The sequence below is a fragment of the Heptranchias perlo genome, chromosome 13 (assembly GCF_035084215.1).
Source record: "Heptranchias perlo isolate sHepPer1 chromosome 13, sHepPer1.hap1, whole genome shotgun sequence".
In the NCBI taxonomy this organism is placed as follows: Eukaryota; Metazoa; Chordata; class Chondrichthyes; order Hexanchiformes; family Hexanchidae; genus Heptranchias; species Heptranchias perlo.
The window spans coordinates 2,119,526-2,146,634 of record NC_090337.1 but is presented as its reverse complement, the minus strand read 5'-3'; the positions used below and the strand labels follow the sequence as shown (position 1 = coordinate 2,146,634).

Sequence of the window (27,109 nt, the reverse complement as noted above, 5' to 3'; positions counted from 1 at the left end):
AATTTTGTTTGATAATCACTCGTGAAGCGCCATGGCACGTTTTACTGCATTAAAAGGCGCTATATAAATGCATGTTGTAGGAGCTGTGTAAACCTGACACCAGAAGATAGAGGGTGAGGAGAGAGCAGCGCAACCCACCAAGACCCTGACTCCAAAGATCAGGAAAACGGCCATAACTCTATCACCTTCCTTCCTAACTATCTATCCAGCCCCTTCTTGAATTCCCCACTCTGGCCTTCCTGGTCATAAGGTTCCACATACCCCCACCCCCTGTACCTGCCCTCTGGTTGGAGTCACTCACGTTAAAATAGGTTGGACAAAGTTACTGAACTGAATAAGGAAGTGGAAGTAGACAGGAGTTTACCCTGAGCACGAAGAATTTCCTCCGCATGTAGTCCCGGAGGGCAGGGGTTGGAGTTGGTGGGTTAACATCCCTCTGGGCAGGACTCTGAGCTTCTGGTTGACTCTTGGTTTCTCCCCCAGCTTCCTCCATCTCAGTCGCTCCCTTCCTCTCCTCGCTCAGGACCACTCGGTCCAATCTTGGTTCTTCGTCCAGCTCCAGGGCGCCGGGATTAGGAGCTTGGTCTCCGGCCACTCTGCCCAGGTCCACTGCCTGGAACTCGCTGGGATCTCCGGCTACTTCCATGGGAGGGTCAACCTGGAAGAACAGAATTAGGGGAGATATGGGAGAGGGAGGAGAGAAAAACCTCAAGCAGAACTTCCTGAAAATATTCAACCGAAACACAGAGGTTGGAGAATGTTCCCCTGAACCAGATTCAGACCAGGACTTCCGCAAAGGGTTGGACTAACTCAGTGAAACCAGCAGTTAGAGCTCGGGGGAGTTTCGTTTCAAAAAAATCCCAATATCCGCTTTCTGTTTTTTGTTGTGTTGATTTACCTGCTTCCTGGTTCATCTCAGGGGCGGATCCACAAACTGCTCCTCAAGCGTAGAAACAGCTCGTCCCACCGAGGAGGCTCTCCACTCTCCAACACACCCTCACTGGGATAGTCTGAGAGGTAATTTGCTCTTTAATAGGACATTGTGGGTGTATCACTGAAGATTTCATGTTAAGTGTATCAGCCGTGGTTCAGTGGGCAACACTCTCGCCCCCTGAGTCAGGAGAGAATGGGCTCAAGTCTCACTCCAGGGACTTGAACACAAAATCCAGGCTGACACCCCCTGTGCCAGTCTGAGGTGTTGTCTTTCAGATGTGATGTTAAACCGAGGCCCTCTCAGGTGGATGTGAAAGATCCCATGACACTACTTTGAAGAAGAGCAGAGGAGTTCTCCCCAGTCTCCTGGGGCCAATATTTATCCCTCAATCAACATCACTAAAAACGTATTATTTGATCATTATCACCATTGCTGTTTGTGGGATCTTGCTGTGCACAAATTGGCTGCTGCGTTTCCTACATTACAACAGTGACTACACTTCAAAAGTACTTCATTGGCTGTAAAATGCTTTGGGACGTCCTGAGGTCTTAGCAGGCACTGTAGAAATGTAAGTTTTTTCTTTAAGTGCAAATCCTGGAAAAATTCTTTAGAAAAAACCTCCCTGGGTTCTGAAGTTTAAGACGAGTTATACTGCCACTTTGGAGACTCTGTGAGCAGTTTCTACCATGAACCTGAGCTTCAGGTCAGGTAATTACAGCGGGTTGCAGCATGCTGTATAACTCTGGTTTCACATATTGAATATTCTATGTCACAAAGACACAGGAAGTTACAAAGGGACACCCATCGTCGCTGGGTCAAAATCCTGGAACTCCCTTCCTAACAGCACTGTGGGAGAACCTTCACCACACGGACTGCAGCGGTTCAAGAAGGCGGCTCACCACCACCTTCTCAAGGGCAATTAGGGATGGGCAATAAATGCCAGCCTCGCCAGCGATGCCTACATCCCGAGAATGAATTAAAAAAAGATAGATTCAGTGAATGGGTAAAACTGTGGCAGATGGAGTTCAATGTGGGGAAATGTGAGGTCATTGCCTTTGGATCAGAGAAAGACAAATTGGAATATTCTCTTCATAGCGACAGACAGGAGCTGTGGAGGAGGAAGGGATTTAGGGTTCCATGTGCACAAATCACTGAAAGCTAATGGACAGGTACAAAAAGTAATCAAAAAGGTTAATGAAAGGTTGGCCTTTATCTCGAGGGGGCTGGAATACAAAAGGACGGACATTAAGTACATGGTGAGGTGAGCATGAGTGAGCAGTGGGTGCACAGACTGCATGGACTGGGACCACTGCTTTTCTTGATGTATATTAATGACTTGGACTTGGGTGTACAGGGCACAATTTCAAAATTTGCAGATGACACAACACTTGGAAGGGTAGTAAACAGTGAGGAGGATAGTGATAGACTTCAAGAGGATATCGACAGGCTGGTGGAATGGGCGGACACGTGGCAGATGAAATTTAATGCAGAAAAATGCAAAGTGATACATTTCGGTAGGAAGCACGAGGAGAGGCAATATAAACTAGAGGGCACAACTCTAAAAGGGGTACAGGAACAGGGAGATCTGGGGGTATATGTGCACAAATCGTTGAAGGTGGCAGGGCAGGTTGAGAAAGTGATTAAAAAAGCATACGGGATCCTGGGCTTTATAAATAGAGGCATAGAGTACAAAAGTATGGAAGTCATGATGAACTTTTATAAAACACTGGTTCAGCCACAATTTCATCTGCCACGTGTCCGCCCATTCCACCAGCCTGTCTATATCCTCTTGAAGTCTATCACTATCCTCCTCACTGTTTACTACCCTTCCAAGTTTTGTGTCATCTGCAAATTTTGAAATTGTGCCCTGTACACCCAAGTCCAAGTCGCTAATATATATCAAGAAAAGCACCGACCCCCTGGGGAACACCACTGTACACCTCCCTCCAGTCCGATAAACAACTGTTCACCACTATTCTCTACTTGTCACTTAGCCAATTCTGTATCCATGCTGCTACTGCCCTTTTTATTCCATGGGCTTCAATCTTGATGACTAGCCTATTATGCGGCACTTTATCAAATGCCTTTTGAAAGTCCAGATACACCACCTCTTACTACCCCTCCACTGTTTACATCCCTGTAGAAGATTTTTGGATTCCCTTTTATGTTGGCCACCAGTCTATTCTCATACTCTCTCTTTGCCCCTCTTATTTCCTTTTTCACTTCCCCTCTGAACTTTCTATATTCTGCCTGGTTCTCACTTGTGTTATCAACTTGACATCTGTCATACACCCCTTTTTCCATTTCATCTTACTCACTTTCTCTTTTGTCATCCAGGGAGCTCTGGCTTTAGTTGCCCTCCTTTCCCCCTCGTGGGAATGTACCATGTCTGTACCCGAACCATCTCCTCTTTAAAGGCCGCCCACTGTTCAATTACAGTTTTGCCTGCCAATCTTTGATTCCAATTTACCCGGGCCAGATCTGTTCTCATCCCATTGAAATTGGCCCTCCTCCAATTGAGTATTTTTATTTTAGAGTGGGTCTGTGTCCTTTCCCACAGCTATTCTCAACCTTCTAATACTATGATCGCTGCTCCCTAAATGCTCCCCCACTGACACTTGCTCCACTTGGCCCACCTCATTCCCTAGAACCAAGTCCAGCAATGCCTCCTTCCTCGTTGGGCTGGAAACATACTGGTTAAGAAAGTTCTTCTGAACACATTTCAGAAATTCCTCCCCCTCTGTGCCCCTTATTATTATTGTTATCCCAGTCTATATTCGGATAGTTGAAGTCCCCAGTTATCATTACTCTATGGCTTTTGCACCTCTGTAATTTCCCTGCAAATTTGCTCCTTTATATCCTCCCCACAATTGGCGGTGCGTTCCTTCAGAGGTCATCTGATCTGCAGCACTTAAAGAAAACAGAACTGCAACCTACAGATTGATGACGATTGCTAAATAAAAATACTTAGAAATGGAAGAATGCACAACAAAGGTTAGGCTTTTAAAAATGCGATATAATCTCAGGCCCTGCTCAGCACCTGGAGCGTGGGGACAGGTGGCGTCTGTTTAAGGGCTTGTCGTGGGGAACCTGTACTGAGTGAAATGTGGAAACACTGCAGCCTGATATAGAAAGCACTGCCTCACAAAATCGTGGTCCAACTCATTAAAGCACTCTCTCAGGGTGTTCATCCAGTGAGTGACTGACCTGTACTGAGTGGGCAAGGCCCAGGCTCCATCCCAGGCCTGTGCTGAGTGAGCCGATTCCCCCCCCCCCGGTGTGGGACTGAGCCCCAGGAAAGGCCCAGGCTCCACCCAGGCCTGTGCTGAGTGAGCCGATTTCCCCCTGGTATGGGGCCGAGCCCCCCCACAGGGAGCAGGAACGCTGAGGGAGGGGCATTAATCAGTTGAGAATTAGAAAAAAAGTGTGCATTTCTATCGGGCCTTTCACATCCTCAGGACGTCCCAAAGCGCTTTACAGCCAATGAAGTACTTTTGAAGTGTAGTCACTGTTGTAATGTAGGGAATTGAAACCTGTGGCCGAGGTACGGTGGTGCAGTGTTCCTACGGCTGGACTAATAATCCACAGAACGGGAATATAAATCCCACCAGGGATTCAGTTTTTTAAAAAAAATCTGGAAATAAAGAGCTGGATCAGTTAAAGTGATCATCAAACTGTCGGCTTGTCAGAAAAACCCAACTGGTTCATTAATGTCCTTTAGGGAAGGAAACCTGCCGTCCTTACCCGGTCTGGGCCTATAGGTGACTCCAGTCCCACACCAACATGGTTGACTCTTAACTGCCCTCTGAAGTTGCCCCTCAGTTGTATCAAACCACTACCAGCAGTTCAAGGAGCAGGAGGCTCACCACCACCTTCTCAGGACAACTAGGGATGGACAATAAATGCCGGCCTTGCCATCCCGGGAATGAATGAAGAATAGTTTGTGGGAGGTTCCCTCGCTCCAGGACTCTGCTGGAATTGTGTAAGCGGGGTTTCCCACGAAGTTTCAGTTGGGGCAGCTCCGGGGAAATTAACTGCTGATCCGTGTGTTTTGATTTTTCACTGCTGATTATTCTGGGAGAGATTTGGATCCCAGCGTCTCCAACCCGCGTGCAAGGTGAAGCCCTGTTTGATGTTGAAATTAAACTGACTGTGACTGTTTAATTCAGGGTCTCCCTTTCACTGAACTTGTGTTGGTTTTAAGTTTGTAACATTAGCCCGGGGGAGACTCGCTCGCCCTGCTGCTGCTGTCAGTTCTGGGAGTTCTGTCCCCTTGGTTTCCCTCAGTTGCCAGTCGGAGAGACTCTCCCAGCTCTTTGTCCTACTTTCTATCAGAGCTCGTCCAGTGGTAATTCTCTGCTCAGAGTCATTAAATTCACAAATCACTCTTTGGGGTGCGAGGGATTGGCTGGCTGATTTATCAATGGTGCTTCAAAATCCTGGTCTATCCTGTGTGTTTTTCTGATCCAGCCTGTCGACTGGGTTCCCAAACTGCAGTCTGTAAATCACAACAACAACACCAAGCATTTATACAGCACCTTTAACTAGTAAAAAGTCCCAAGGTGCTTCACAGGAGCGTAAATCGGTCAAAATTTGACACCGAGCCACATGAGGAGATATTAGGACAGGTGACCAAAACCTTGGTCAAAGAGGGAGGTTTTAAGGAGCGTCTTAAAGGAGGAGAGAGAGGTGGAGAGGTTTAATCACGGGATATGGGGATTGGGCGGGAAAGTGGAGTTGAGGTCGAAGATCAGCCATGATCTGATTGAATGGTGGAGCAGGCTCGAGGGGCCGAATGGCCTACTCCTGCTCCTATTTCTTATGAGGTTTAAGGAGGGAATTCCAAGGTTTGGGACTGAGGCAGCTGAAGGCACGGCCGTCAGTGGTGAAGTGAAGAAACCCCGATGCCCAGATAAGTGGGGCCTGTTTGAACTTCCTGAGCTCGGAGGTTTGGAAAAGGCTGCTGCCTCGTTGGTGGAAAAATCAGAACCCCGAGATCTGTCGGTATCAGTAACTGTGCAGATTTCTCCTTTACCTGTCCCCTCCCGCCCCGCCCCCCCCTCCCCACCACCCCCCTGCTCCCCCTCCCCCCCCCATCCACCTGCTCCCCCTCCGCCCTGCCCCCTCCCGCCCCATCCCCTCCCCCTCATCTCCCTCCCTTCCCCCCTCATCTCCCCCCTCATCTCCCCCACCCCTCCCCCCTCATCTCCCCCCACCCCTCCCCCCTCATCTCCCCACACCTCCCTCCCCGCTCCCGCTCCCCTCCCCCCCATTTCCCGCCCCCTCATCCCCCTCCCCGCTCCCCCCCTCATCTCCCTCCCCGCTCCCCCCCCTCATCCCCCTCCCCGCTCCCCCCCTCATCCCCCTCCCCGCTCCCCCCCTCATCTCCCTCCCCGCTCCCCCCCTCATCTCCCTCCCCGCTCCCCCCCTCATCTCCCTCCCCGCTCCCCCCCTCATCTCCCTCCCCGCTCCCCCCCTCATCTCCCTCCCCGCTCCCCCCCTCATCTCCCTCCCCGCTCCCCCCCCCCTCATCTCCCTCCCCCGATAGCCCCCCTGCCGAGAACCCGCAGCCCTGCTAATATCGGGCCCCTTATACCCACCATGGCCCCATATCCCTTAATACCTTTGGTTAACAAAAATCTATCAATCTCAGATTTGAAATTAACAATTGAGCACCAACTGCAGTTTGCGGAAGAGAATTCCAAACTTCTCCCACCCTTTGTGTGTAGAAGTGTTTCCGAACTTCACTCCTGAAAGTCCTGGCTCTAATTTTTAGGCTGTGTCCCCGAGTCCTGGACTCCCCAACCAGCGGAAATAGTTTCTCTCGATCTACCCGATCAATTACCCTTAATATCTTGAAAACTTCGATCAAATCACCCCTTCATCGTCTAAATTCCAGGGAATACAACCCTAGTTTGTGTAATCTCACCTCTTAGTTTAACCCTGCAGTCCAGGTATCATTCTAGTAAATCTAAGCTGCACTCCCTCCAAGGCCAATATGTCCTTCCTAAGGTGCGGTGCCCAGAACTGCTCACAGTGCTCCAGGTGCGGTCTAACCAGGGTTTTGTATCGCTGCAGCATAACTTCTGCCCCCTTGTATTCTAGTCCTCTAGATATAAAGGCCAGCATTCCATTAGCCTTTTTGATTATTTTCTGTACCTGTCCATGACATTTTAATGATCTATGTACATGGACCCCATGGTCTCTTTGGACCTCCACTGTTTTGAACTTTTCACCATTTAGAAAGTACTCTGATTGATCCTTTTTAGGTCCAAAGTGGATGACCTCACACTTGCCTACATTGAAATCCATTTGCCACAGTTTTGCCCATTCACTTAATCTATTAATATCTCTCTGTAATTTTATGCTTCCATCTCCACTGCTTACAATGCTGCCTATCTTTGTGTCATCACAGCAATGAGATAATGATAATGATCAGATAATCTGTTTTGATGATGTTGGTTGAGGGATAAATATTGGTCCCAGGACATTGAGGAGAACTCCCCTGCTCTTCGAAGAGTGCTGTGGGATCTTTTACGATGAGAGGGGGCATTTGGTAGTTCATGGCTGAATAGATTGGCTCTGAGACGGTGTTTGAAATGTAAACAATTTTAGAACACCAAGTTATAGTCCAGCACTTTTATTTTAAATTCACAAGCTTTCGGAGGCTTCCTCCTTCGTCAGGTGAACGATGTGAAAATGAAATCCTCGAAATGAAATCGCATTTATAATTCACAGAACAATGCTTGGTGAGTACAGACAGTTTTGGTGAGTACAGACAGGGAAAAAACTGTCTGTACTCACCAAGCATTGTTCTGTGAATTATAAATGCGATTTCATTTCGAGGATTTCATTTTCACATCGTTCACCTGACGAAGGAGGAAGCCTCCGAAAGCTTGTGAATTTAAAATAAAATTGCTGGACTATAACTTGGTGTTGTAAAATTGTTTACAATTGTCAACCCCAGTCCATCACCGGCATCTCCACATCGTGTTTGAAATGGAGAGAGAGAGAGGGGGAAAGTGGGGCAGAGGGCTTAGAGAGGGAGGCCCAGACCGTTGGCCCCAGACAACTGACAGCTTTACCACTAATGTTTGAATGGAGAGAGTGAGGTGATGCACAGAAGGCCAGATTTAGAGGAATGAAGGGCTCAGGGTGGGGGAAGCAGTGTTACCAAACCTCTGGCATTGTCCTGGAGTCTCCAGGGTTTAAAGATTCATCTCCTGGACACTGCTGCGAGCGGCCCGGGAGAGAAATCGTACAGGCATTTACATCGTTTTCATTGAGCATTTACGTTAATTATTTATAAAGTTGTTGGGGACGGGCAAAAGGCTGTTTGACCGGGTGAGGCTGTTGGAGGTGGGAGGTCAAGTGATCAAACCTCCAGAAATACGTCCATAGGAATAGAAGCAGGCCATTCAGCCCCTCAAGCCTGTTCCGCCATTCAATTAGATCACGGTTGATCTGTACCTTAACTCCGTCTTCCTGCCTTGATTCCATATCCCTTAACACCCTTACCCAAATAAAATCTATCAGTCTCAGTTTTGAAATTTTCAATTGACCCCCAGCCTCAACAGCTTTTTGGGGGAGAGAGTTCCAGATTCCCACTCCCCTTTGTGTGAAGAAGAGCTTCCTGACATCACCCCTGAACGGCCTGGCTCTAATTTTAAGGTTATTCCCTCTTGTTCTGGACTCCCCCCACCAGAGGAAATAGTTTCTCTCAATCTACCCTAACAAATCCTTTAATCATATTAAACACCTCAATTAGATCCCCCCCTTAATCTTCTACACTCAATGGAATACAAGCCTAGTCTATACAACCTGTCCTTTTAGCCCCGGGATCATTCTGGTGAATCTGTGCTGCACCCCCTCCAAGGCCAATATATCCTTCCTGAGGTGCGGTGCCCAGAACTGAACACTATCTCCAGATGGGGTCTAACCAGAGCTCTGTACACCTGGAATGTAATTTCCAGCCCTCTTGAGATAAAGGCCAACATTCTATTAGTCTTTTTAATTATTTTTTGAATCTGCCCACTAGCTTTTAGTGATTTCTGTACTTGGACCCCTAAATCTCTCTGCTGCTCCTCAGTTTCTAGCTTCTCGCCATTTAGAAAATACTCTGATCTTTCTTAGGTCCAAAGTGGATGGCCTCACACTTCCTTCCCCACATTGAACTCCATCTGTCACAGTTTTGCCCACTCACTTAACCTATTGATGTCCCTTTGCAACTTTCTGCTCCCATCTACACTATTTGCTGTGCCACCTAACTTAGTGTCATCGGTAAACTCGGATACACGGCTCTCTATTCCTTCATCCAAGTCATTTATAAATATAGTGAGAAGCTGAGGCCCCAGTACAGATCCCTGGGGGACACCACTAGTCCCATCCTGCCAATTGGAGTACATGCTCACTATCCCTACTCTATCTCCTGCCTCCTAACCAGCTCCCTATCCAAGCCAATAGGTTGCCTCCAATTTCATGCGCTCTCATTTTTGTTAACAGTCTCTTTTGTGGAACTTTGTCGAATGTCTTCTGGAAGTCCATATAAATAACATCCATAGACACTCCCTTATCTGCCATGTTAGTTACCTCAAAAAATTCATCTAGGTTCCTTAGACATGACTTCCCTTTACCAATCCATGCTGACTCTCTCTGATCGACTCATATTTGCCAAATGCTCAGTCACTCTGTCCCGAATAACAGATTCAGTAACTTCCCCACAACTGATGTGGAGATGCCAGTGGTGGACTGGGGTGGACAAATGTAAGGAATCTTACAACACCAGGTTATAGTCCAACAATTTTATTTCAAATCACAAGCTTTCGGAGATCATCCCCTTCGTCAAAAGGTGTCGTTGTTGTTCAAACAGGCCAGTCACGGAGGACAGCACGTCCCAGTACACTGGATATACATTGTGTCAATTATACAGACAGAGAGAAAGAGACCCAAATGGCAGAGAGAGAGAGAGAGAGAATATTAAAAACCGATAACTTTTTTTTCCCTTTTGCTGGTGGGGTTACGTGTAGCGTGACATGAACCCAAGATCCCGGTTGAGGCCGTCCTCATGGGTGCGGAACTTGGCTATCAATTTCTGCTCAACGATTTTGCGTTGTCGTGTGTCTCGAAGGCCGCCTTGGAGAACGCTGACCCGAAGATCGGTGGCTGAATGTCCTTGACTGCTAAAGTGTTCCCCGACTGGGAGGGAACCCTCATGTCTGGCGATTGTTGCGCGGTGTCCGTTCATCCGTTGTCGCAGTGTCTGCATGTTCTCGCCAATGTACCATGCTCCGGGGCATCCTTTCCTGCAACGTATGAGGTAGACAACGTTGGCCGAGTCACAGGAGTATGAACCATATACCTGGTGGGTGGTGTCCTCTCGTGTGATGGTGGTATCTGTGTCAATGATCTGGCATGTCTTGCAGAGGTTGCCGTGGCAGGGTTGTGTGGTGTCGTGGACGCTGTTCTCCTGAAAGCTGGGTAATTTGCTGCGAACGATGGTCTGTTTGAGGTTGGGTGGCTGTTTGAAGGTGAGTAGTGGAGGCGTGGGGATGGCCTTAGCGAGGTGTTCGTCGTCATCGATGACATGTTGAAGGCTGCGGAGAACATGGTGTAGTTTCTCCGCTCCGGGGAAGTAATGGACGACGAAGGGTACTCTGTTGGTTGCGTCCCGTGTTAGTCTTCTGAGGAGGTCGATGCGATTCTTCGCTGTGGCCCGTCGGAACTGTTGATCGATGAGTCGAGCGTCATATCCCGTTCTTACGAGGGCGTCTTTCAGCGTCTGTAGGTGTCCATCGCGTTCCTCCTCGTCTGAGCAGATCCTGTGTATTCGCAGGGCCTGTCCATAGGGGATGGCCTCTTTGACGTGGTTGGGGTGGAAGCTGCAAAAGTGGAGCATCGTGAGATTGTCCGTGGGCTTGCGGTAGAGTGAGGTGCTGAGGTGCCCGTCTTTGATGGAGATTTGTGTGTCCAAGAAAGAAACCGATTCTGAGGAGTAGTCCATGGTGAGTTTAATGGTGGGATGGAACTTGTTGATGTTATCGTGTAGTCTCTTCCCCACAACTGACCTTAGACTAATAGTCCAGCCAGAGTCGGCAACTCCAGGCAGAGGTCACAGGGTGGGAAGGACCATGGAAAGGTTTGGAGGTGAGGGGGCGAGTTATAAATTGACGTGTTAGGAAAAGACGAGGTTTGGGTTTCTGTCAGTGGCCAACTGGCCACTCTGTGGATTAATAATCCAGGGAACATGAGTTCAAATCCCACCATCAGTTTGAATTGGAACCCAATTGTCGAATCATAGAAAGGTTACAGCAAGGAAGGAGGCCATTCGGCCCATCGAGTCCGCGCCGGCTCTATGCAAGAGCAATCCAGCTAGTCCCACTCCCCCGCCCTTTCCCCGTAGCCCTGCAATTTTTTTCCTTTCAAGTACTTATCCAGTTCCCTTTTAAAGGCCATGATTGAATCTGCCTCCACCACCCCCTCGGGCAGTGCATTCCTGATCCGAACCACTCGCTGTGTAAACAAGTTTTTCCTCATGTCATCTTTGGTTCTTTTGCCAATCACCTTAAATCTATGTCCTCTGGTTCTTGACCCTTCCACCAATGTGAACAGTTTCTCTCTATCTACTCTGTCTAGATCCTTCATGATTTTGAATACCTCTATCAAATCTCCTCGCAACCGTCTCTGTTCCAAGGAGAACAATCCCAGCTTCTCCAGTCTAACCACGTAACTAAAGTTCCTCATCCCTGGAACCATTCTAGTAAATCTCTTCTGCACCCTCTCTAAGGCCTTCACATTTTTCCTGAAGTGCGGTGCCCAGAACTGGACACAATACTCCAGTTGTGGCTGAACCTGTGTTTTATAAAGGTTCATCATGACTTCCATACTTTTGTACTCTATGCCTCTATTTATAAAGCCCAGGATCCCGTATGCTTTTTTAACCACTTTCTCAACCTGCCCTGCTACTTTCAACGATTTGTGCACATATACCCCCAGATCTCTCTGTTCCTGTACCCCTTTTAGTTTATATTGCCTCTCCTCATTCTTCCTACCGAAATGTATCACCTCGCATTTTTCTGTGTTAAATTTCATCTGCCACGTGTCTGCCCATTCCACCAGCCTGTCTATATCCTCTTGAAGTCTATCACTATCCTCCTCACTGTTTACTACCCTTCCAAGTTTTGTGTCATCTGCAAATTTTGAAATTGTGCCCTGTACACCCAAGTCCAAGTCATTAATATAGATCAAGAAAAGCAGTGGTCCCAACACTGACCCCTGGGGAACACCACTGTACACCTCCCTCCAGTCCAAAAAACAACTGTTCACCACTATTCTCTACTTGTCACTTAGCCAATTCTGTATCCATGCTGCTACTGCCCTTTTTATTCTATAGGCTTCAATCTTGATGACAAGCCTATTATGCGGCACTTTATCAAATGCCTTTTGAAAGTCCAGATACACCACCTCTTACTACCCCTCCACTGTTTACATCCCTGTAGAAGATTTTTGGATTCCCTTTTATGTTGGCCACCAGTCTATTCTCATACTCTCTCTTTGCCCCTCTTATTTCCTTTTTCACTTCCCCTCTGAACTTTCTATATTCTGCCTGGTTCTCATTTGTGTTATCAACCTGATATCTGTCATACACCCCTTTTTTTCTGTTTCATCTTACTCACTTTCTCTTTGGTCATCCAGGGAGCTCTGGCTTTAGTTGCCCTCCTTTCCCCCTCGTGGGAATGTACCGTGTCTGTACCCGAACCATCTCCTCTTTAAAGGCCGCCCACTGTTCAATTACAGTTTTGCCTGCCAATCTTTGATTCCAATTTACCCGGGCCAAATCTGTTCTCATCCCATTGAAATTGGCCCTCCTCCAATTGAGTATTTTTATTTTAGAGTGGGTCTGTGTCCTTTCCCACAGCTATTCTAAACCTTCTAATACTATGATCGCTGCTCCCTAAATGCTCCCCCACTGACACTTTCTCCACTTGGCCCACCTCATTCCCTAGAACCAAGTCCAGCAATGCCTCCTTCCTCGTTGGGCCGGAAACATACTGGTTAAGAAAGTTATCCTGGACACATTTCAGAAATTGCTCCCCCTCTGTGCCCCATATTATTATTGTTATCCCAGTCTATATTTTTACACAGCGAGTGGTTAGGATCTGGAATGCACTGCCCGAGGGGGTGGTGGAGGCAGATTCAATCATGGCCTTCAAAAGGGAACTGGATAAGTACTTGAAAGGGTAAAAATTTGCAGGGCTACGGGGATAGGGCGGGGGAGTGGGACTAGCTGGATTGCTCTTGCACAGAGCTGGCACATTCGATAAGGCGCCACTTAAAAGATTACTGCACAAGATAAGAGCTCATGGTGATGGGGGAATTTACTGGCATGGATAGAGGATTGGCTAACTAACAGAAAACAAAGAGTCGGTATAAAAGGGTCATTTTCGAAATGGCAATCTGTAACTAGTGGGGTGACTTGGATGAAGGAACAGAATGTCTTGTGGCCAAATTTGCTGCTGATACAAAGATAGGTGGAAAAGCAAGTTGCGATGAGGACACAAAGGCCCCGATATTACCAGAGGGGTGGATTGGCAGCGGGGGGTCGACTGGGCGCGTGGGCAACCCGCCCAGTAATATCGGTGGGTTCCCTATGCGATCGCGAATAAATTGAAGCCACTTACCGTGGCTTCCGCGTTTTGCGCTGGAAAGCTGCGCAGTGGGCGGACTGCGCACCCGCATCACAGGCTGTCAGCTAGAGGAGCCCTATTTAAAAGGGCAGTTCTCCAATGTTGCTCCTGCAGCAAACAACCAAAACAGCAACATGGAGCAGCCCAGGGGAAAGGCTGCTCCCAGGTTTAGTGATGCCTCACTCCAGGTCCTACTGGATGGGGTGAGGAGGAGGAGGGATATTTTCTACCCAGCCGACGGGAGGAAGTGGCCTCCCTCTGCCACCAGGAAGGCCTGGCTCGAGGTGGCAGAGGAGGCACCAGCAGCAGCAACATCTCCCACACCTGGATCCAGTGCAGGAAGTGCTTCAATGACCTAACTCGGTCAGTCAAAGTGAGTACACTTACTCATTCTCCTACACTCCGTCTTCCACATCACCGCCCCCACCCCTCAACTCATTCTGCACTGCCAACACTACTCTATCACATCACTCCTCACCCACCTCAAACCTTATCCTCAACTTACCTGCACTTCCTCACCTCCCCAGTACTCATCCCACCACTACCACTCAACCCAATCCTCATACAATGTCATGGCTCTGTCTCATACTCACCCTCTGATGCATCTCTTTCACGGTCACCCTCACCCAAACCAATGCATTCAGTGGTTGGCCACATCACCATCGCTCACTCACGCCTCTCTACTTTCTCCCCTTATAGAAGAGAGCCCAGAATGCACGGGAGAGGGCGAAGACCGGAGGGGGGCCGCAACATCTGGTGGTCCTCACGGACGCGGAGCAGGAGGCTCTTGAATTGAGCCGCACCCTTGAGTGCCTGTCCATCGGGGACGCTGAGACTGCCACCCGACAAATGGCTGGTGACAGAACTTTAACATTCAGCACTCACAATAGCAAATGATGTTAACCTGCCTTGCCATCTTCAGCACCTCAACAGCTATCATCATGCTTAATATTGCCTTCCGTTCTCTTACAGGGCCTTCAGCGACCGCCATGATGGTGGAGGGCGATTCCTCAGAAGACCTGCTGGCCTCTGAGGGGGCACCGTCACATCTGAGCGAGCCATCCACCAACGCAGATACACACACCTCGGTGGGTCCCCGTCCTCACTTAGTTGGGGTCACGTATGGTGAGTCACCACACACGTGAGCACAAGCAGACACTGGTGGCAGGGGCAGCTGTGGAGGGTTTGTGTCAGTGGGAGCACTCTCCTCCAGGCTCTGCTCAGCTGGACACAGATGCAGAACCCTGGGGGCCATCCATGAAAAGGAGAATGATCGAGGGGCAGCAGCACATTTGTGAGGTGCTGGAACAGGTGCCACACACTCTCCACAATCACGCAGAGGATGGAGGAGTCCAACTCCTGCATGAGTGCAATGGTGGCACAGGTACAGGAGGGAATCTCTGAGATAGCGGGTAAGTGCGGAATGTCTGCAATGGAGGGAAGGCTAGCCTCCATCGAGCTTCAAGCACGGCTCAACAATGAGTCCATTAGAGGCCCTGACAACGGCCGTTTGGACTCAGGGTGAGCAACTTTCTGCCACCTTAAACAGGCAGGCAGATACACTAGCACTGGCCTTACAAGGCTTCACACATGTCCTCCAAACTGTCATCCAGCAGGGTGGTAGGAGTGATGTGGGCCTGGCCCAGGGGAGGGATGATGGCGAAAGGGGACATGGAAGTGGGGACGCCACTCAAGGCGCCCCCACGTCTCACCCGTTGCCCCCCTCTCAACCAGTACCCGCAATGCTGCCTCCTCTCCAGGTGGCCGAGTCTGCCCCTGCACAGGTGCAGGTGGAGCAGTCTTTGGAGGGGTCCTCACGGGCACTGAAACTCAGAGGGCGTCGGCCCAAAGCATCTAATTGGTCAGGGCATGAACAAGAGCAACCTGCCACTACCTCTGCTGCAGCCACAGGGGAAGCACCACGTGGGAATAGTCAGAAGCGTAAGGCAAAGGTGTTGTGAGCACAAAGGGGATGCACAAGGGTGTTTGACGGTTTGTCATGTTTTTTTATTTATATTTGTTTTGTTTTCCACTCACAATAAACCTTATGATTGTTACCACTACTGCCATGTCTTGGCCATTCTTGACTGGCTTGTGCAATAATTCCCATTAATGAGGTTCACCATGAACACCCACACTTGATGCCACCCATTGGGTCACCCTACAGTGGGTGTATGTGCAGTTGCACAACTGTTTTGTGCAGGGGGCGGGGGAGGGGTTTGGTGGGGGCGCTCCTCTGTCCAGGTGGTGAGGACTGGACTCTTCACACTGTCTGATGTTGGGAGAACCGTTCGCATATCAGTGACTCCCTGGCCTCACGAGCAGCCAGGTGAGCCGCTGTTCTGCCCATGGGTTGCTCCTCCTCCTCCTCAATATGGTGGCAGATGTGGATGGGGCCTCCTCCAGCGGCACCCCTCTCTGTTGCCCCATGTTGTGTAGGGCACAACACACGACTATAATGCGTCCCACTCTGTCTGGTGCGTATTGAAGCTCTCCCCCAGAACGATCAAGGCACCTGAAGCGCAGCTTGAGCAGCCCTATAACATGCTCAATTGTAGACCTGGTAGCGATGTGGCTGTCGTTATATCGACACTGTTGCTCGGTGATGGGGTTCCTCAGAGGTGTCATGAGCCACGTGTACAGGGGGTATCCCTTGTCCCCAAGAAGCCAGTCCTTGCGGGTGTTGGGTGCGTGGAAGAGGGGCGGGATGTTGGACTCCCGGAGGATGAAGCAATCATGGCAGCTGCCAGGGAATCTGGCGCACACGTGAAGGAATCTCTTGCGGTGGTCACAGGTGAGCTGAGTGTTGATGGAGTGATAGCCCTTTTTTTTATTCGTTCATGGGATGTGGGCGTCGCTGGCGAGGCTGGCATTTATTGCCCATCTCTAATTGCCCTTGAGAAGGTGGTGGTGAGCTGCCTTCTTGAACCGCTGCAGTCCGTGTGATGACGGTTCTCCCACAGTGCTGTTAGGAAGGGAGCTCCAGGATTTTGACCCATTGACGATGAAGGAACGGCGATATATTTCCAAGTCGGGATGGTGTGTGACTTGGAGGGGAATGTGCAGGTGGTGTTGTTCCCATGTGCCTGCTGCCCTTGTCCTTCTAGGTGGTAGAGGTCATGGGTTTGGGAGGTGCTGTGGAAGAAGCCTTGGCGAGTTGCTGCAGTGCATCTTGTGGATGGTACACACTGCAGCCACGGTGCGCCGGTGGTGAAGGGAGTGAGTGTTTAGGGTGGTGGATGGTGATGAGCTTCTTGAGTGTTGTTGGAGCTGCACTCATCCAGGTGAGTGGAGAGTATTCCATCACATTCCTGACTTGTGCCTTGTAGACGATGGAAAGGCTTTGGGGAGTCAAGAGGTGAGTCACTCGCCGCAGAATACCCAGCCTCTGACCTGCTCTTGTAGCCACGGTATTTATATGGCTGGTCCAGTTAAGTTTCTGGTCAATGGTGACCCCCAGGATGTTGATGGTGGGGGATTTGGAGATGGTAATGCCGTTGAATGTCAAGGGGAGGTGGTTAGACTTTCTCTTGTTGGAGATGGTCATTGCCTGGGCACTTGTCTGGCGCGAATGTTACTTGCCACTTATCAGCCCAAGCCTGGATGTTGTCCAGGTCTTGCTGCATGCGGGCTCGGACTGCTTCATTATTTGAGGGGTTGTGAATGGAACTGAACACTGTGCAATCATCAGCGAACATCCCCATTTCTGACCTTATGATGGAGGGAAGGTCATTGATGAAGCAGCTGAAGATGGTTGGGCCTAGGATACTGCCCTGAGGAACTCCTGCAGCAATGTCCTGGGGCTGAGATGATTGGCCTCCAACAACCACTACCATCTTCCTTTGTGCTAGGTATGACTCCAGCCACTGGAGAGTTTTCCCCCCGATTCCCATTGATTTCAATTTTACTGGGGCTCCTTGGTGCCACACTCGGTCAAATGCTGCCTTGATGTCAAGGGCAGTCACTCTCACCTCACCTCTGGAATTCAGCTCTTTTGTCCATGTTTGGACCAAGGCTGTAATGAGGTCTGGAGCCGAGTGGTCCTGGCGGAACCCAAACTGAGCATCGGTGAGCAGGTTATTGGTGAGTAAGTGCCGCTTGATAGCACTGTCGACAACACCTTCCATCACTTTGCTGATGATTGAGAGTAGACTGATGGGGCGGTAATTGGCCGGATTAGATTTGTCCTGCATTTTGTGGACAGGACATACCTGGGCAATTTTCCAAATTGTCAGGTAGATGCCAGTGTTGCAGCTGTACTGGAACAGCTTGGCTAGAGGCGCAGCTAGTTGATGAACAGTCCTGGCTTTTGTGGAGCTGCTCGTATTGCTATATGGGTGCAATCGATTACACCCTGCACCTGTGGGAAGCCAGCCACAGCGTGGAATCCCACTGCCCTCTCCGTCAGGCTGAGGTCATCCATGGGGAAGTCGATATAGTGCGAGGCCCTGCAAAACAAGCTGTCGGTGACCTGCCTTATGCACTTGTGTGCAGACGACTGAGCGACCCAGGCAATGTCCCCGGTGGCATCCTGGAAGGATCCGGAGGCGAAGAAGTTGAGGGCAGTGGTGACTTTGACAGCGAAAGGTAAGGAGATGCTGCTCAAGCCCAGTCGGGAGTAGCTCAGCATGAAGGAGGCTGCAGATTTCTGCGACTACCTGGCGACTGAGTCTGAGCCGCAGAGAGGTCCAGGAAGCTGAGCCTCGGTCTGTAGACCCTGTGGCGAGGGTAGTGCTTAGAGGGTGACAGTCTCAGGATACGGGGAATGCCATTTAGAACCGAGATGAGGAGAAATTTCTTCACTCAGAGGGTGGTGAACCTGTGGAATTCTCTACTGCAGAAGGCTGTGGAGGCCAAGTCATTAGATGTATTCAAGAAGGAGATAGATATATTTCTTAATGCTAAAGGGATCAAGGGATATGGGGAAAAAGCGGGAACAGGGTACTGAGTTAGATGATCAGCCGTGATCATTTTGAATGGCGGAGCAGGCCCGAATGGCCTACTCTTGCTCCTATTTTCTATGTTTCTGTGATTCTATGATCCTGCGATGTCGCTCTCTCTCTCTTGTTGCCCTCCGTGCTGTTGTGCAGGTGCCTGTGACGCAGCACTGTGTTGTGGAGCTCCACGTGGCGGAGGTGGGCGGTGTGCCTGGCGAGGCTGGTGATGTTGCTCGTCCGGGGATGAAGTGATGAATGCAGCTATGGCGCCCCCCCATCCTGACGGTGTGAGCTTGAGCGAGTCCGCAAAGTAGGTAAATATGTTTGCACAGCAGAGTTTAGGGCATAAATTAATAATTTTGAGTGGAAAGACAAAGGAGTTGCAGCCAAAACTTTGTCTGAAGTGACAGAATGCCCTGCTGTAATAAATGGGGTTTTCCCTCCACCTGTCAAATAATCCTTTGCATCTCCCACTGGCTTCTGGCTGAAACACGTCTGCTCCAACAGGGAGTGTTTCCCACCGCACGGGAAACACGCTGAGAATACTTGAAAATTCCACTCCTGCCAAAATCTCCACTCAATGAGGGTCTGTCAAGAACCTCAACTCGGTAAGTAAGTATTTAAATTGTAATCCCGCCGGTAATGGGACTTTACGAGCCCCCCCAACCCACCGCCTCGGCCATCCTAAAATCGACCCCGGAGTGTCTGCAAAAGGATATTGACAGGATAAGCGAATGGACAAAAATTTGGCAGATGGAATATAATGTGGGAAAATGTGAAGTCATCCACTTTGGGAGGAAAAATAAAAAAGCAAAATATTATTTGAATAGAGAAATACTATAAAATGCTGCGGTACAGAGGGATCTGGGTGTCCTCGTACATGAAACACAAAAAGTCAACATACAGGTGCAGCAGGTAATCCGGAAGGCAAACGGAATATTGGCCTTTATTTCTAGGGGGATGGAGTATAAAAGCAGGGAAGTCATGCTACAACTGTACAGGGTGCTGGTGAGACCACACCTGGAGTACTGCGTACAGTTCTGGTGCCCTTTTTTAAGGAAGGATATACTTGCATTGGAGGCAGTTCAGAGGAGGTTCACTAGTTTGATTCCGGGTGTGGAAGGGTTGTCTTATGAGGAAAGATTGAACAGGTTGGGTCTATACTCATTGGAGTTTAGAAGAATGAGAGGAGACCTTATTGAAACATACAAGATTCTGAGGGGACTCGATAGGGTAGATGCTGAGAGGATGTTACCCCTCATGGGGGAATCTAAAACTAGGGGGCATAGTCTCAGAATAAGGGGTCACCCGTTTAAGACGGAAATGAGGAGAAATTTCTTCTCCCAGAGGGTCATGAATCTTTGGAATTCTTTACCCCAAAAAGCTGTGGAGGCTGAGTCATTGAATACATTCAAGGCTGAGTTCGACAAATTTTTGATCAGCAAGGGAGTCAAAGGATATGGGGAAAGGGCGGGAAAGTGGAGTTGAGGTAAAAATCAGATCAGCCATGATCTCATTAAATGGCAGAGCAGGCTTGAGGGGCCGAATGGCCTACTCCTGCTCCTATCTCTTATGGTCTTATGGACTCAATGGGCCGAATGGCTTTCTTCCGTGCTGTAACCTTTCTATGATTCTATACTGCACATGGTGAGGTGAGCATACATTGTCTTTGAGTGGGCTGCGGGTGCATAGACTGCAGTTATACTGCAGGTGTCAGCCTCGGTTGAGTGGGCAGCACTCCTGCCTCTGAGTGAGAAGGTTGTGGGTTAAAACCCTGCTCCAGAGTCTTGAGCACTAAATCTAGACTCTGACACCCCCAGTGCAGGGCTGAGGGAGTTCCAGCCTGTATTTCCTCGGCGTGCACCTTGATCTCTGAATAATGAGCTGACTCAGGAAATTTGAGATATATTAACAGGGGATCAGTTCAAATCTTTTAGAAAAGACTTACACAGTACAACAAAAACAGCCCCCACAGTGAAAATGATAAAGAAAGAATAAACTTGCATTGATATAGCATCTTTCAAAATGCTTCACAGCCAATGAAGTACTTTTGAAGTGTAGTCACTGTTGTAAATGTAGAAAACACAGCAGCCAATGTGCGCACAGCAAGATCCCACAAACAGCAATGAGATAGATAACCAGATAATCTTTTTTAGTGATTTTGGTTGAGGGATAAATATTGTCCAGGACACCAGGAGAACTTCCCTGCTCTTTTCGAATAGTGCCGTGGGGTCTGTCACATCCACCTGAGAGGGCAGGCGGGGCCTCGTTTTAACATCTCATCCGAACGACGACACCTCTGACAGTGCAGCGCTCCCTCATTACTGCACCGGGAGTGTCGTTCTGGATTATGTGTGACTTGGACCCCTGATTTAGAGGTGAGAGTGCGACCCAATGAGCCAATGACACAGCACTTCCTCCTCCCCAAGAAGGCTCCCCAAAGTCTTTCCACCATCTACAAGGCATAAATCAGGAGTGTGATGGAATACTCTCCACTTGCCTGGATGAGTGCAGCTCCAACAACACTCAAGAAGCTCGACACCATCCAGGACAAAGCAGCCCACTTGATTGGCACCCCATCCACCACCCTAAACATTCACTCCCTTCACCACCGGCGCACCGTGGCTGCAGTGTGAACTATCTACAAGGCGGCTCACCACCACCTTCTCAAGGGCAATTAGGGATGGGCAATAAACATTGGCCTTGCCAGCGATGCCCACATCCCATGAACGAATAAAAAAAAGACTATGATCTCTAGTTCTAGACTCTCCCGCCAGGGGAAATAGTCTCTCAGCATCTACCTTGTCAAGCCCTCTAAGAATTTTATACACTTCAATGAGATCACCTTTCATCCTTCTAAACTCCAGAGAATATAGGCCCATTTTACTCAATCGCTCCTCATAGGACAACCCTCTCATCCCAGGAATTAATCTAGTGAACCTTTGTTGCACCCCCTCTAAGGCAAATATATCCTTCCTTCGGTAAGGAGACCAAAACTGTACACAGTACTCCAGGTGAGGTCTCACCAAAGCCCTGTACAACTGTAGCCAGACTTTCTAACTCTTGTATTCCAATTCCCTTGTAATAAAGGCCAACATACTATTTGATTTCCTAATTGCTTGCTGTACCTACATGTTAACTTTCTGTGATTTGTGTACAAGAACAACCAAATCCCTCTGGACACCAACATTTCTTAGTCTCTCACCTTTTAAAAAATATTCTGCTTTTCTATTCTTCCTACCAAAGTGGATAATTTCACATTTCCCACATTATACCCCATCTGCCACCTTCTTGCTCACTCACTTAACCTGTCTTTTAGAGGTTGAGTAGATTGGGACTCTACTCATAGAAGTTCAGAAGAATGAGAGGCGATCTTATTGAAACATGTAAGATTGTGAAGGGGCTTGATCGGGTGGATGCGGTAAGGATGTTCCCAAGGATGGGTGAAACTAGAACTAGGGGGCATAATCTTAGAATAAGGGGCTGCTCTTTCAAAACTGAGATGAGGAGAAACTTCTTCACTCAGAGGGTAGTAGGTCTGTGGAATTTTCTGCCCCAGGAAGCTGTGGAAGCTACATCATTAAATAAATTTAAAACAGAAATAGACAGTTTCCTAGAAGTAAAGGGAATTAGGGGTTACGGGGAGCGGGCAGGAAATTGGACATGAATTTAGATTTGAGGTTAGGATCAGATCAGCAATGATCTTATTGAATGGCGGAGCAGGCTCGAGGGGCCGATTGGCCTACTCCTGCTCCTATTTCTTATGTTCTTATGTCTATATCCCTTTGTGTCCTCCTCACAGCTTACTTTCCCACCTAGCTTTGTATCGTCAGCAAACTTGGATACATTACACTCAGTCCCTTCATCTAAGTCATTAATATAGATTGTAAATAGCTGAGGCCCAAGCACTGATCTTTGTGGTACCCCACTAGTTACAGCCTGCCAACCTGAAAATGACCCGTTTATTCTTACTCTCTGTTTTCTGTCCATTAACCAATCCTCTGTCCATGCTAATATATCATCCCCAATCCCATGAGCCCTAATCTTGTGTAACAACCTTTTGTGTGGCACCTTATCGAATGCCTTTTGAAAATCCAAATATACGACATCCACTGGTTCTTCTTTATCTATCCTGCTGGTTACACTCAACTTTGGAGCCAAGAATAAAACTAGTGTGAAAACAGAAGATAGTGACGTCCAAGCAAACTCAGAGTCATTACTGTTGGACATCAGTTCATGAAGGCACGAGGCCCTCTCTGGGAAAGGATAAGACAGTGTGGGCTAGAAATTCAGCCGTGCAGTGCCCGTTTTTTAGACGCTCCGCAGCTTCCTAAGGTCCCAAAATGGCACCCGGAATGTGCAGGCACGTTTCTAGTGTGACGCGCTCCTGACGCCATCTTGGTAAAGGCGTTTGTGTGCGCGCAGATAACGAATGCCGGTACCATGTAAAGTAAGGAGAATATGCGTTAGATCAGTGTGCAACGCTGATTTAAAGGGATAGATACCATCTTGGAACTCAACGCTCCAGCCAACGCATTGTCTTAACCACGGCCAGCTGAACATGTATTAGACAGCCTGAAGGATCCACACCAGTGCTATTTAAAAGAACCATGCAGGCTTTACAGGTTGGTGGCTGGATTATTGCTTCTGGCTGCTGATGCATTTGTACCTGCAGAACACTCACCAACACAGGTCCCGCTTTGTGGCAGGAGAAGGTGGTGCATAACAGGAGGCAGTAAGTGGCAGTGGCATTTAGCTCCTCGAGTATTGGAGGTCTCCTATACTCGAATACAAGGACTCAGGGACATAACCTAAAAATTAGAGCCAGGACGTGCAGGAGTGAAGTTCGGAAACACTTCTACACACAAAGGGTGGGAGAAGTTTGGAACTCTCTTCCGCAAACTGCAGTTGATGCTCAATTGTTAATTTTAAATCTGAGATTGATAGATTTTTGTTAATCAAAGGCATTAAGGGATATGGGGCTAAGGCGGGTAAATGGAGTTAGGTCACAGATCAGCCATGATCTCACTGAATGGTGGAACAGGCTCGAGGAGCTAAATGCCACTGCCACTTACTGCCTCCTGTTATGCACCACCTTCTCCTGCCACAAAGCGGGACCTGTGTCGGTGAGTGTTCTGCAGGATATTTGGGTGATGTGCCTGTCATGGTTGAATAGCTGCCAGTGTGTTTGGTCTGTGAGTTGTGAGTGGGTGGCTTGAAACAGTGGTAATGTGTGAGTGTGAGAGGAAGCATCTGATTGGAAGAGTTGAGTACTGATTGAAAGTGTTTGTTGGTATGTGGGTGATGGGCGGTGTAGTGCATGGTGCAGTTGGTGGGAGACGCCACTAGACAGTTGTACTCACTCACCTTGACCACTCGTGTCAAACATTGAATTTCTTCCTGCACTGCATCCATCTTCATGGAGCTATGCTCCAGGCATTGACTTTGTCCCCTACTGCTTCCCACTGCCTCTTGAGCATAAGTCTGGAGGGCCTCTTGCCCCCCTGCAGATATAAGGTGCCCCTCCTGCTGACCACCTCTTGCACCAAGGCCTCTAGCGCATCAGCAGAGAACCTTGGTGCACGGACTCTCACAGGCCCGGTACCAACTCAGATCGGCAGATTGGTGAGGTCTGGCGTGCAGATTGGAGGATGTGGGATTTAGTAGTGCGCAACCTTTATTCAATGTTTTAACATAACTCATCAGTGTGTAAACACAGGGATGGGACCTGCATCCGTGTTTTACGTGTACAATTCTGATCTCCGTTCAGACTCTGTGCGGACCTGTGTTTTAATTTTTGCAAATAAGAGGTGCAGGCTGCCTTTAAGAGGTGCAGGCTGCTCACGCTGGAATCAGGTATGTGAGGAGGCAGAGCACGAACCTCGTGTGCTGCCTGCATTGGAGCCACTGGGCGCGGGTTAATCGTGCACCGTGACCCCCCCCCCCCACGCCCGGAATCGGGGGTTATCGAATTTAACCCCCTGTGTTTATTACTGTCAAACACTCAATAAAACTATTACCGTTCTCGTGGGATTGTGAGTTCAGTTTAACTTTTAAGGTCAAAGGCGCTTGACTATTTAAGTGGCTGACATTGGACAGTTAGACACAAGGTGCATTTCCAAGACTCATATTATCACCTTGTTAACAATTACATTCAGCCTCATTGCACGACGACATTCATTCTACACTTGTTCAATGCCAGTTGGATACCTGCCCACTGTGTGAAAGTACATCAGTGTAGCCCAGTGATACGCAACATCGAGTAAGTGTGAGATGAGACGGCTACAAGTTCTTGATGTGGTGGCAAAATGGAGATTTTTTTCTGAGGGGCCACTTGTGTCTCACCCTGCCTCGTTTGCCAGACCAGCTGCTCCAGGTGTCATTGGCCACCAGTCACAGACTACCCGGCTGTGAGATGCTAACTGCACTGGGATCCAGTGCTGGTCTCTTTCTTGCTCTCTAGTGAATGAAGGACAGGGAATGCTATCAGGGAGGGGACAGATTGATCCCAGTTTCCATACAGCAAGGGAATTGGTCTTAGAGTTTCTTTCTCTCTTCCTGTGGGGCAGTGCCCAGCTTCCACTTGACGACGCACTGAACACAAGAACTCACTGTGTGGGGGAATCACAGGGACAGACCCAAATCCCATCATTCCATGCTGCGACATTCCCACAGGTGACCCTCAAAGAAGGAAAGACTTGTATTTCTATAGCACCTTTCATGACCTCAGGACATCCCAAAACACTTTACAGCCAATTAAGTATTTTTTGAAATGTAGTCACTTTTGTAATGTAGGAATCACAGCAGCCAATTTGTGCACAGCAAGATCCCACAAACAGCAATGAGATAATGACCAGATAATCTGTCCTTTAGTGACGTTGGTAGAGGGATAAATATTGGCCCCAGGACACTGGGAGAACTCCCCAGCTCTATTGACTAGTGGCCGTAGGATTTTCTGCATCCACCTGAGAGGGCAGACATCTCATCTGAAAGATGGAACCTCTGACAGTGCAGCATTCCCTCAGTACTGCACTGGGAGTGTCAGCCTAGATTTTGTGCTCAAATCCCTGGAGTGGGATTTGAGAGTGCTACCCACTGAACCAAGACTGACACCTCAAGCCAGCTATTAGTTGTATTGTGGCCCTCAACAAACAGTTTGCGAGTACAAGAATAACGTACATTTATAAATCGCCTCAATGTGTAATAATACAATCTGTGCGGGTCCTGAGCCCTGTTATGACCTTTAATGACTCTCGGGCTGTGTGATCCCATCATTTCCCATTCAATGTTCTTTGTGCTCTAACTCCTGTGCCAAATGATGAAAAACACTTAGTGAAACAATTTAATCCGAGACCCAATGATATTATCACCTGCCCCACACACTCAGAAACCTGGACAGCCGCTCGCCAGTGGGGTGGGCTACCCAGGGCGGCTCCCTTCCTCTCCAACTCTTCCACCGCTCCTGGCACTCAGGAGCCCTGAGATAAGGGTCATGATGTTTGTAGATCGGAACCACTCTGGTATCTATGTACGTTTCTCTCTCTGTCCATCTCTCTATGTATGTTTCTCTCTATATGTCCATCTCTCACTCTCTGTCCATCTCTCACTCTCTGTCCATCTCTCACTCTCTGTCCATCTCTCTCCCTATCTCTCTATCTGTTAGTCTATCTATCTCAGCATGTCTATCCCTCTATTTCTCTGCCTATCTAATTAAAAGGATGTGACTGCCTGTTGTACATTTCCATTGGCCCATCAGATTGTAGAACTTCTAATTGCAGCCACCAGCAGCAATGAAAATCAGTAGGAGTTTGTGTTAGGCGCTGGGAGATCAAATGTCACTTCCTTATTTACAGAGAGACTGCTGCTGGGATCAGGTCTATGAACTGGAATTCCACGAGATGGCAGTGCAACATTGCTGTACAGAACTGAACTTTTCAATGTTACTGTTGACAAGGAGAAACATTTACGGATCTTGGAGCTAAGTCCAATCATTACTGGTGCTGGGAAGTGACAGAAGATCGTCATCTCTCCAGAATCAGGATCAAAACTTTCAGACGAAGAAAATGGTCAAGGATCATCTCAATAAACTACACAATTAGTTTGTTACATCCAGCCAATGGGTTAAGTCTAGTTTGTTACATCCAGCCAATGGGTTAAGTCTAGTTCATTACACCCAGCCAATGGGTTAAGTCTAGTTCGTTATATCCAGCCAATGGGTTAAGTTTCATCTCAGGAGGAAAAAAGCCCAGAAAAAAACCAACACCATCGCCATGTTTCGAGCTTCTGACTGGGGCGGGGGTGGGGGGAACCTTGTTTTAATATATGTTAAAAATATATGGGCTCAGAAGTGGCAAGTAATATTTGCACCACACAAGTGCCAAGCAATGACCATCTCCAACAAGAGAGAGTCTAACCACCAACCCTCCTATTTCAATGGTATTACCATCGCCAAATCCCCACCATCAACATCCTGGGGGTCATCATTGACCAGAAACTCAACTGGACCAGCCACATAAATACCGTGGCTACTACAGCAGGTCAGAGGCTGGGTATTC

General features: G+C 48.6%; 1 protein-coding gene and 1 long non-coding RNA gene across 3 annotated transcripts in view; one reads left to right on the top strand and one right to left on the bottom strand.

Moving 5' to 3' along the window:
* Positions 1-974, bottom strand: part of LOC137331211 (tumor protein p63-regulated gene 1-like protein) — a 115,915-nt gene extending 114,941 nt beyond the window's left edge. Inside the window, exons 1-2 of one of the 2 annotated variants that reach the window (XM_067994839.1) lie at positions 899-974; positions 365-658 (exon numbers count right to left, since the gene is read on the bottom strand). In XM_067994839.1, coding sequence (XP_067850940.1) covers positions 365-646 — 282 coding nt within the window. In that variant the 5' untranslated portion in view covers positions 647-658; positions 899-974. Of the gene's footprint in view, positions 1-364; positions 877-898 lie in introns of those variants that run through there. The other variant, XM_067994838.1, reaches the window with a different exon arrangement.
* LOC137331212 (uncharacterized) lies at positions 371-26,666 on the top strand. Its single transcript, XR_010965400.1, has 2 exons — positions 371-1,017; positions 26,408-26,666. It is a non-coding gene; the product is annotated as an uncharacterized lncRNA (long non-coding RNA).
* The last annotated feature ends 443 nt before the right edge of the window (positions 26,667-27,109 follow it).